Raw genomic sequence first — 11,361 nt, 5'->3', positions numbered from 1 at the left:
CCCTGAGGGCCTGCTTGGCTCACCTCTACAGTCTGACCCTGAGGGCCCGCTTGGCTCACCTCTACAGTCTGAACCTGAGGGCCCGCTTGACTCACCTCTACAGTCTGACCCTGAGAGCCCGCTTGGCTCACCTCTACAGTCTGACCCTGAGGCCCCGCTTGGCTCACCTCTACAGTCTGACCCTGAGGGCCCGCTTGGCTCACCTCTACAGTCTGACCCAGAGGGCCCGCTTGGCTCACCCCTACAGTCTGACCCCGAGGGCCTGCTTGGCTCACCTCTACAGTCTGACCCTGAGGGCCCGCTTGGCTCACCTCTACAGTCTGACCCTGAGGGCCCGCTTGGCTCACCTCTGCAGTCTGACCCTGAGGCCCCGCTTGGGTCACCTCTACAGTCTGACCCTGAAGGCCCGCTTGGCTCACCTCTACAGTCTGAACCTGAGGGCCCGCTTGGCTCACCTCTACAGTCTGAACCTGAGGGCCACTTGGCTCACCTCTAGAGACTGAACCTGAGGGCCCGCTTGGCTCACCTCTACAGTCTGAACCTGAGGGCCCGCTTGGCTCACCTCTACAGTCTGAACCTGAGGGCCCGCTTGGCTCACCTCTACAGTCTGACCCTGAGGGCCTGCTTGGCTCACCCCTACGGTCTGACCCCGAGGGCCCGCTTGGCTCACCTCTACAGTCTGACCCTGAGGGCCCGCTTGGCTCACCTCTACAGTCTGACCCTTAGGGCCCACTTGGCTCACCTCTACAGTCTGACCCCGAGGGCCCGCTTGGCTCACCTCTACAGTCTGACCCTGAGGGCCCGCTTGGCTCACCTCTACAGTCTGACCCTGAGGGCCCGCTTGGCTCACCTCTACAGTCTGACCCTGAGGGCCCGCTTGGCTCACCTCTACAGTCTGACCCTGAGGGCCCACTTGGCTCACCTCTATAGTCTGACCCTGAGGCTCCGCTTGGCTCACCTCTACAGTCTGACCCTGAGGGCCCGCTTGGCTCACCTCTACAGTCTGACCATAAGGCCCCGCTTGGCTCACCTCTACAGTCTGACCCTGAGGCCCCGCTTGGCTCACCTCTACAGTCTGACCCTGAGGGCCAGCTTGGCTCATCTCTACAGTCTGACCCTGAGGCCCCGCTTGGCTCACCTCTACAGTCTGACCCTGAGGGCCCGCTTGGCTCACCTCTACAGTCTTACCCTGAGGGCCCGCTTGGCTCACCTCTACAGTCTGAACCTGAGGGCCCGCTTGGCTCACCTCTACAGTCTGACCCTGAGGGCCAGCTTGGCTCATCTCTACAGTCTGACCCTGAGGCCCCGCTTGGCTCACCTCTACAGTCTGACCCTGAGGGCCCGCTTGGCTCACCTCTACAGTCTGACCCTGAGGGCCCGCTTGGCTCATCTCTACAGTCTGACCCTGAGGCCCCGCTTGGCTCACCTCTACAGTCTGACCCTGAGGGGCCCGTTTGGCTCACTTCTACAGTCTGACCCTGAGGGCCCGCTTGGCTCACCTCTACAGTCTGACCCTGAGGGCCTGCTTGGCTCACCTCTACAGTCTGACCCTGAGGGCCCGCTTGGCTCACCTCTACAGTCTGAACCTGAGGGCCCACTTGACTCACCTCTACAGTCTGACCCTGAGAGCCCGCTTGGCTCACCTCTACAGTCTGACCCTGAGGCCCCGCTTGGCTCACCTCTACAGTCTGACCCTGAGGGCCCGCTTGGCTCACCTCTACAGTCTGACCCTGAGGGCCCGCTTGGCTCACCCCTACAGTCTGACCCCGAGGGCCTGCTTGGCTCACCTCTATAGTCTGACCCTGAGGGCCCGCTTGGCTCACCTTTACAGTCTGACCCTGAGGGCCCGCTTGGCTCACCTCAACAGTCTGACCCTGAGGGCCCGCTTGGCTCACCTCTACAGTCTGACCCTGAGGGCCCGCTTGGCTCACCTCTACAGTCTGACCCTGAGGGCCCGCTTGGCTCACCTCTGCAGTCTGACCCTGAGGCCCCGCTTGGGTCACCTCTACAGTCTGACCCTGAAGGCCCGCTTGGCTCACCTCTACAGTCTGAACCTGAGGGCCCGCTTGGCTCACCTCTACAGTCTGAACCTGAGGGCCACTTGGCTCACCTCTAGAGACTGAACCTGAGGGCCCGCTTGGCTCACCTCTACAGTCTGAACCTGAGGGCCCGCTTGGCTCACCTCTACAGTCTGAACCTGAGGGCCCGCTTGGCTCACCTCTACAGTCTGACCCTGAGGGCCTGCTTGGCTCACCCCTACGGTCTGACCCCGAGGGCCCGCTTGGCTCACCTCTACAGTCTGACCCTGAGGGCCCGCTTGGCTCACCTCTACAGTCTGACCCTTAGGGCCCACTTGGCTCACCTCTACAGTCTGACCCGAGGGCCCGCTTGGCTCACCTCTACAGTCTGACCCTGAGGGCCCGCTTGGCTCACCTCTACAGTCTGACCCTGAGGGCCCGCTTGGCTCACCTCTACAGTCTGACCCTGAGGGCCCGCTTGGCTCACCTCTACAGTCTGACCCTGAGGGCCCACTTGGCTCACCTCTATAGTCTGACCCTGAGGCTCCGCTTGGCTCACCTCTACAGTCTGACCCTGAGGGCCCGCTTGGCTCACCTCTACAGTCTGACCATAAGGCCCCGCTTGGCTCACCTCTACAGTCTGACCCTGAGGCCCCGCTTGGCTCACCTCTACAGTCTGACCCTGAGGGCCAGCTTGGCTCATCTCTACAGTCTGACCCTGAGGCCCCGCTTGGCTCACCTCTACAGTCTGACCCTGAGGGCCCGCTTGGCTCACCTCTACAGTCTTACCCTGAGGGCCCGCTTGGCTCACCTCTACAGTCTGAACCTGAGGGCCCGCTTGGCTCACCTCTACAGTCTGACCCTGAGGGCCAGCTTGGCTCATCTCTACAGTCTGACCCTGAGGCCCCGCTTGGCTCACCTCTACAGTCTGACCCTGAGGGCCCGCTTGGCTCACCTCTACAGTCTGACCCTGAGGGCCCGCTTGGCTCATCTCTACAGTCTGACCCTGAGGCCCCGCTTGGCTCACCTCTACAGTCTGACCCTGAGGGCCCGTTTGGCTCACTTCTACAGTCTGACCCTGAGGGCCCGCTTGGCTCACCTCTACAGTCTGACCCTGAGGGCCTGCTTGGCTCACCTCTACAGTCTGACCCTGAGGGCCCGCTTGGCTCACCTCTACAGTCTGAACCTGAGGGCCCACTTGACTCACCTCTACAGTCTGACCCTGAGAGCCCGCTTGGCTCACCTCTACAGTCTGACCCTGAGGCCCCGCTTGGCTCACCTCTACAGTCTGACCCTGAGGGCCCGCTTGGCTCACCTCTACAGTCTGACCCTGAGGGCCCGCTTGGCTCACCCCTACAGTCTGACCCCGAGGGCCTGCTTGGCTCACCTCTATAGTCTGACCCTGAGGGCCCGCTTGGCTCACCTTTACAGTCTGACCCTGAGGGCCCGCTTGGCTCACCTCAACAGTCTGACCCTGAGGGCCCGCTTGGCTCACCTCTACAGTCTGACCCTGAGGGCCCGCTTGGCTCACCTCTGCAGTCTGACCCTAAGGCCCCGCTTGGGTCACCTCTACAGTCTGACCCCGAGGGCCCGCTTGGCTCACCTCTACAATCTGACCCTGAGGACCAGCTTGGCTCACCTCTACAGTCTGACCCTGAGGGCCCGCTTGGCTCATCTCTACAGTCTGACCCTGAGGCCCCGCTTGGCTCAACTCTACAGTCTGACCCTGAGGGCCCGTTTGGCTCACCTCTACAGTCTGACCCTGAGGGCCCGCTTGGCTCACTTCTACAGTCTGACCCTGAGGGCCTGCTTGGCTCACCTCTACAGTCTGACCCTGAGGGCCCGCTTGGCTCACCTCTACAGTCTGAACCTGAGGGCCCGCTTGACTCACCTCTACAGTCTGACCCTGAGAGCCCGCTTGGCTCACCTCTACAGTCTGACCCTGAGGCCCCGCTTGGCTCACCTCTACAGTCTGACCCTGAGGGCCCGCTTGGCTCACCTCTACAGTCTGACCCTGAGGGCCCGCTTGGCTCACCCCTACAGTCTGACCCCGAGGGCCTGCTTGGCTCACCTCTACAGTCTGACCCTGAGGGCCCGCTTGGCTCACCTCTACAGTCTGACCCTGAAGGCCCGCTTGGCTCACCTCAACAGTCTGACCCTGAGGGCCCGCTTGGCTCACCTCTACAGTCTGACCCTGAGGGCCCGCTTGGCTCACGTCTGCAGTCTGACCCTGAGGCCCCGCTTGGGTCACCTCTACAGTCTGACCCCGAGGGCCCGCTTGGCTCACCTCTACAGTCTGACCCTGAGGGCCCGCTTGGCTCACCTCTACAGTCTGACCCTGAGGGCCCACTTGGCTCACCTCTACAGTCTGACCCTGAGGCCCCGCTTGGCTCACCTCTACAGTCTGACCCTGAGGGCCCGCTTGGCTCACCTCTACACTCTGACCAAGAGGCCCCGCTTGGCTCACCTGTACAGTCTGACCCTGAGGCCCCGCTTGGCTCACCTCTACAGTCTGACCCCGAGGGCCCGCTTGGCTCATCTCTACAGTCTGACCCTGAGGCCCTGCTTGGCTCACCTCTACAGTCTGACCCTGAGGGCCCGTTTGGCTCACCTCTACAGTCTGACCCTGAGGGCCCGCTTGGCTCACCTCTACAGTCTGACCCTGAGGGCCTGCTTGGCTCACCTCTACAGTCTGACCCTGAGGGCCCGCTTGGCTCACCTCTACAGTCTGAACCTGAGGGCCCGCTTGACTCACCTCTACAGTCTGACCCTGAGAGCCCGCTTGGCTCACCTCTACAGTCTGACCCTGAGGCCCCGCTTGGCTCACCTCTACAGTCTGACCCTGAGGGCCCGCTTGGCTCACCTCAACAGTCTGACCCAGAGGGCCCGCTTGGCTCACCTCTACAGTCTGACCCTGAGGGCCCGCTTGGCTCACCTCTGCAGTCTGACCCTGAGGCCCCGCTTGGGTCACCTCTACAGTCTGACCCTGAAGGCCCGCTTGGCTCACCTCTACAGTCTGAACCTGAGGGCCCGCTTGGCTCACCTCTACAGTCTGAACCTGAGGGCCACTTGGCTCACCTCTACAGACGGAACCTGAGGGCCCGCTTGGCTCACCTCTACAGTCTGAACCTGAGGGCCCGCTTGGCTCTCCTCTACAGTCTGAACCTGAGGGCCCGCTTGGCTCACCTCTACAGTCTGACCCTGAGGGCCTGCTTGGCTCACCCCTACAGTCTGACCCCGAGGGCCCGCTTGGCTCACCTCTACAGTCTGACCCTGAGGGCCCGCTTGGCTCACCTCTACAGTCTGACCCTGAGGGCGCACTTGGCTCACCTCTACAGTCTGACCCCGAGGGCCCGCTTGGCTCACCTCTACAGTCTGACCCTGAGGGCCCGCTTGGCTCACCTCTACAGTCTGACCCTGAGGGCCCGCTTGGCTCACCTCTACAGTCTGACCCTGAGGGCCCGCTTGGCTCACCTCTACAGTCTGACCCTGAGGGCCCACTTGGCTCACCTCTATAGTCTGACCCTGAGGCTCCGCTTGGCTCACCTCTACAGTCTGACCCTGAGGGCCCCCTTGGCTCACCTCTACAGTCTGACCATGAGGCCCCGCTTGGCTCACCTCTACAGTCTGACCCTGAGGCCCCGCTTGGCTCACCTCTACAGTCTGACCCTGAGGGCCCGCTTGGCTCATCTCTACAGTCTGACTTTGAGGCCCCGCTTGGCTCACCTCTACAGTCTGACCCTGAGGGCCCGCTTGGCTCACCTCTACAGTCTGACCCTGAGGGCCCGCTTGGCTCACCTCTACAGTCTTAACCTGAGGGCCCGCTTGGCTCACCTCTACAGTCTGACCCCGAGGGCCCGCTTGGCTCACCTCTACAGTCTGACCCTGAGGCCCTGCTTGGCTCACCTCTACAGTCTGACCCTGAGGGCCCGCTTGGCTCACCTCTACAGTCTGGCCCTGAGGGCCCGCTTGGCTCACCTCTACAGTCTGACCCTGAGGGCCCGCTTGGCTCACCCCTACAGTCTGACCCCGAGGGCCTGCTTGGCTCACCTCTACAGTCTGACCCTGAAGGGCCCGCTTGGCTCACCTCTACAGTCTGACCCTGAGGGCCCGCTTGACTCACCTCTGCAGTCTGACCCTGAGGCCCCGCTTGGGTCACGTCTACAGTCTGACCCTGAAGGCCCGCTTGGCTCACCTCTACAGTCCGACCCTGAGGGCCCGCTTGGCTCACCTCTGCAGTCTGACCCTGAGGCCCTGCTTGGCTCACCTCTACAGTCTGACCCTGAGGGCCCGCTTGGCTCACCTCTACAGTCTGACCCTGAGGGCCCGCTTGGCTCACCTCTACAGTCTGACCCTGAGGCCCCGCTTGGCTCTCCTCTACAGTCTGACCCTGAGGGCCCGCTTGGCTCACCCCCTACAGTCTGACCCCAAGGGCCCGCTTGGTTCACCTCTACAGTCTGACCCTGAGGGCCCGCTTGGCTCACCTCTACAGTCTGACCCTGAGGGCCTGCTTGGCTCACCTCTACAGTCTCACCCCGAGGGCCCGCTTGGCTCACCTCTACAGTCTGACCCTGAGGGGCCCCGCTTGGCTCACCTCTACAGTCTGACCCTGAGGCCCCGCTTGGCTCACCTAGCTCTACAGTCTGACCCTGAGGGTCCGCTTGGCCCATGTTACGACCCGGGGTTCTTCAGTGGAAACCAGAGGTCAAAATTGAGTTATTAAACTTTCCTATAGTATAGTTGAACGCATCACGAGCTGAAATTGTTTGTATCTTCCCTGCCAGACGTAAGACTATTCTTGTTTCTCAAAGAGCATTTAAAGTCTGAGCTGGGGTTGATTATTAAATAACAACATAGGCACCAACTATGTTTACTAATACTTTAATCATTTATAAAGTAACAATACGTTGCATGGGGGAAGATTTTTAATGTGCTTAGCTACACGATCCATTAGGCTCCTTCCGGCACCACCACATGCGGGAGGCCTAAGCTGGTCGCTGGGAGCGTTCTTCTCCTGGCTGGCGTTCGTGGGGACGAGACCTAATCTGTGGCTGCACCCCTACTCTCCTCCCTTCTCCTCTTACTTATTTCCCTTACCTTAAGTTCCTGTTCCATTACAGGATCTGTAATGGTACTGATCACCAGAAATGCACACATAAGTACTTACTCATTCACGCTGCCGGCTACACACCATTCCCATACATCAGGCACCCCGCTTCCGGTGGCTGGCTCGCTCAGGGCAGCGGTAGGCGGCGGTAGTACCTGACGTGGTATTTTTTCGTATAATTGGCGCGCACTCGAACCCCTCCCACTCAACACGGCTGAGTTCGCACCCTCGACCCACCGGTGAAGTGGAGCGTTCGTACCCAGGTGACGCGCACAACGATAGCGTCTCACACAAACATGGGAAATCTGCCTTAACACTGACACGAATTTCCCCGTTCCCATCGACTGGTACAGAGCACTAGCAAGTCTAATCATCACTGGTATGGGATCTACGAGTCCGTTACTGCTCGTATGCACATTACCCCACGATCCCAGATCACTGTACCTCTACCCACTGTACACAATGGCTTTCTCCCCTCCAAGCGACGACTTCGGCCGGATTCTGTGACGACCGCTGTCGTAGGTGAAGCAGGAAGTGAAGCAGTTGGGTAGTCCAGCCACCACGGTGCCCTATACTTCAATTTGGCCGAATTGAGTACAGGAAGCGTCTTGACAAGGTGGCAGCTGGGTTCAGAATGATGCTTACACCGGCGATCCCCGCGTCCTCGAAATAACCAATGAGAGGAAGGCATACAGCGGCCTACCCCTCTCATGCAATCAGCGACGGTGTAGCATAGCCCCTAGGGCAACTCCAAGATGGCCGACCAACATGGCGGCTCAAGATGTTTACTAAAATGGCGGTTGTTTCCATGACAACGACTCAAGTGGCTAGCGAACGCGGGAGGCCCGCAGCTCACCCACGCCTGCAGCCTAGCTGTTCCTGTGCAAAGTTGAGTAAAGTTGAACAAAGTTGTTCCTCATGCCATACAAGAAGATGATGCTATCAGCTCTAGCACTGTCCACAGACGTGTTACTCCGGCCAGGGTAACATTTCTGGACTGCTGATGACTGGGGCTCTCACATGAGCCCAAACACTAGATGTTTCGGTTGCTGGTTACCAAACTTAAGTCCGCCCACTTAACAAGTGCACTTAACAAGTGTACTGGCTACCACAGGCATAAGAGCACTATTGTAAGTGAGCTGGTGAACATCTCCTCACATAACCTCCCACCAGAAGATAAAATTTCCCGGAGGAAAATTTCATCTAAATCACCAGCCACTTACACTTGTGCTCTTAAGTGCACGGCGGCTGGGTGGTGGTGATTCATCTGTTTTCTGTTGACGTCGGTGGCTGGCGGGACAAGATTTGATGTCACTGGCTCGTCCAGGGTGGTACTTCCTGACCGTAGTGCGGTCGTGCTCAGGTTCTGGGTCCAGGTTAAGCTGGCTCAACGCCTCGCAGCTTCCCTTCCTCAGTCCCTTCACACTCTCGCCCCACAGGTCTGTGTCATACTGGACACAATGGGTAGCACACTGGAATGGACTTACCAATGAAGTACAGACTCAACACCTTCCCTACCCTACCGACACAATTCCGACAGTTAGCAGACTGTCATGACTTCCAGGTGACAGGGTCTTTCTTCCTGTCTGTCTGTCACTCTCAGACCGGGTTGCTCTACCGACTGAGTTGACTGGGCTGAGGCCTCTTCAGCAGCTGTCAAACCTCGCCCCTCACTGAGCACTGGGTCATTGACCTGCTCGTTCTTCAATCTCTCAGCGACCGTTCGTTTGTCTGAGCGATCTTCCAACAGCCTGGTCCAGAATATCCACTTCACTTGTTGGAACCACAGCTACCTTAGCCTCACCACTGGTGACATCAAGCAGACGTTTACTCTCCTGTGTGGTGTTAACCCTCGCGGGTCTGGCTGGTTGACAGGTCGTGACGGGATCATCTGATCCAGGCCACACCCGTCTCACTGGGCTCCGTTTTCACCTCCGTTTTCTGTGAAATGAAAGAAGGAAAATTGCTCTTTTTTCCTTTTACCTCATGCACCTGATCTTTCGCCTGACAAGAGGCGACCATGACTTCCTCAGTTGGCGGCCGTGTGACATCGCCGTCAGCTGGTGAGACCCATCTGAGTCCCTCTGAGTCAGTTCTCGTTTTCTGTGCAATAGGGAGAGGAGGACGGCTCCGGTTTCCTTTCACCTGCTGCTTCTCTTCTTCTGTCTGGGCGGCGGTGATCTCTGCTCGACCGGCCGGCTGACGCTTGGTGTCAACGCCAGCGGGTTTAACCTTCCTCTCACCTGTTCCTGTTTCCTCTGGGTCATTTCCACAGGACAGACCCACCTGGTTCTCTATACCAGGAGTATTACCTATCAAAAGTCCATACACTGCCTTTCTACTTAGCGCAGCTTTGATCTTACCTTTGATATATGGGGTGTCTACCAACACGGACACTTCTTCCATGTCCTTACCAGTGCCATCTGGGTACTGGACATGAAGGGTTCGACCTGTTCTACTCTCAGGCTCAACCAAACTGCTCCTGACCATGTTAACTGTAGCACCCCGGTCTCGAAAGACACTCGTCCATTGCCCATGAACTCTTCCTCTAGTTAACTCGAGTATGTGCCTTAGGGCATCACCTCCCACGGTACTCATGCCTGTAACGTGCACCTTGGTCACCTTCTTAGTCTTAAGCCTAGTGCTGCTCGGGCACTTAGCTGCTCGGTGACCTGCCATGTTGCATGTGAAACACCTGGGTCCCTTAACCTTGGGTTTCTGTTGGTGTCCCTTAGACTTACTTTCTTTAGGTTTGGTTCCCTTACTTGGAGCTTGAGTAAACCTTTCAACCTTCGTCACACATCGATCTAGGTATGCATCCCTAGGATCGATCTTCTCCTCTCTTGGCAATAGAGGAGGTATCTCTACTTCCAGCGCCGGTACCTCTGAGCTTGACGCGGCAGGAGGGGTTTGACTCCCCGTCCTTGCCTGGGATTGCACTCCTGCAATTTCCAATCTAGTCAATCTCTCGTGGTGGGCATTCCACATGATGGCCTCGAACTTGGCCTTATTAACTCCTTGCAGTTTAAAACCATCAGCTTGAGCTGCTAGGTACTGTAAAGTCATTTCCTCCTGGGGTTGTTCAGTCCCCCTCTTGAGAGGTTGTTCTGGTATCTGATTGACTACTTCTAACAAAACGTTTCTGTGGCCCAAGGAATCAGTCCTTAGCCTAGGCTGGGGTCGCGACTCCCCTTCCTTCTCTTGGGGTGGACTCAATCCCACACCCCTGACATACCGACTATACCACGGTCGTCTAGGGGAACTCCCTTGTCCCCTAGATCACTTCTGTTTGCTCTTTCTAGACGCAGACGCCGTACATAGGCCTTATGGTCCTCAACATACTGCCGACATTCCTCATCTGTGCGAATGCTTCTATCCTTTGGCAGCACGCCATACCTAGTCACATACTGATATATGTACTTATCCCTATAATAATCATCCATTCTGTGTGTGTGGTGTGTGTGTACCTAATCTTGCTAACCGACAACAAACACACCCACAGCAATATTGTTCTGCAATGTTCTGCACACCTTTCTTCATAGGTTTCTCAACTTGATGAGTCTTACTTTTCTGATTATGAATCAAAAGTCTACGGCCCCACGTTGGGCGCCATGATGTGAGAGTTTTTGTGTTGTAACTTGTGAGAAGTTTGGAATAAAATGTAATTGGTATAAGGAATTGAGCTCGGAAAATTTCTAAGAATTTTCTTTATTCTTTAACCTTTATTCCTGTCGTGATATTCAACTAGGTCGCCTGAGGAAGGACTTGCTTAGCTAACACACCAGTGTAGTAAGCAGCTCATTCCTCACTTTGGGACCATGTATGAACAATTGACTAGGCGCGAGCAAACGCCGAGACCCCAATGAAAATTGAAATCCCCTCCACTAGGCCGACGACCTTCGCCATTCGCCAAAGCGAATCTAACGAGTAGGTCAAGTAGGTGGTGCCGTATATTTTATCCAAAGCTCAGAATTAGTCACAATTTTATTAGTCGAGTGTGAAGAACATTTGCATAACAATAATAATAAGTGGGGGTGTAACGAAAAGACAGTGTTAACCATAACAACTTAGTTTATTCAATAAAGTACTAACAACTACAACAAAACAAAAAGAAATGTCAATGATGTTACTCGAAATCCTTCCTGTGACACTATCAATGACAGCTAGACACCAGCCCCTCGGACTGCATAATGAACTAACTCGAACATAAGCGTGACCACAGAGGAATCAACAAGC

General features: G+C 57.1%; 1 protein-coding gene across 1 annotated transcript; it reads right to left on the bottom strand.

Moving 5' to 3' along the window:
- Positions 1-457: 457 nt before the first annotated feature.
- Positions 458-10,191, bottom strand: LOC138357180 (repetin-like). Its single transcript, XM_069313827.1, has 8 exons — positions 10,054-10,191; positions 5,637-5,795; positions 3,046-3,204; positions 2,650-2,772; positions 2,111-2,371; positions 1,464-1,658; positions 1,031-1,153; positions 458-793 (listed from the first exon to the last, which is right to left on the bottom strand). Exons 1-8 carry the CDS (start codon positions 10,189-10,191, stop codon positions 458-460), a joined length of 1,494 nt encoding a protein of 497 aa, XP_069169928.1.
- Positions 10,192-11,361: the final 1,170 nt, after the last annotated feature.

The sequence above is a fragment of the Procambarus clarkii genome, chromosome 76 (genome assembly GCF_040958095.1).
Source record: "Procambarus clarkii isolate CNS0578487 chromosome 76, FALCON_Pclarkii_2.0, whole genome shotgun sequence".
In the NCBI taxonomy this organism is placed as follows: domain Eukaryota; kingdom Metazoa; phylum Arthropoda; class Malacostraca; order Decapoda; family Cambaridae; genus Procambarus; species Procambarus clarkii.
Note: the sequence above shows the minus strand (reverse complement) of the source record. Positions and strands in the feature narration are given on the sequence as shown.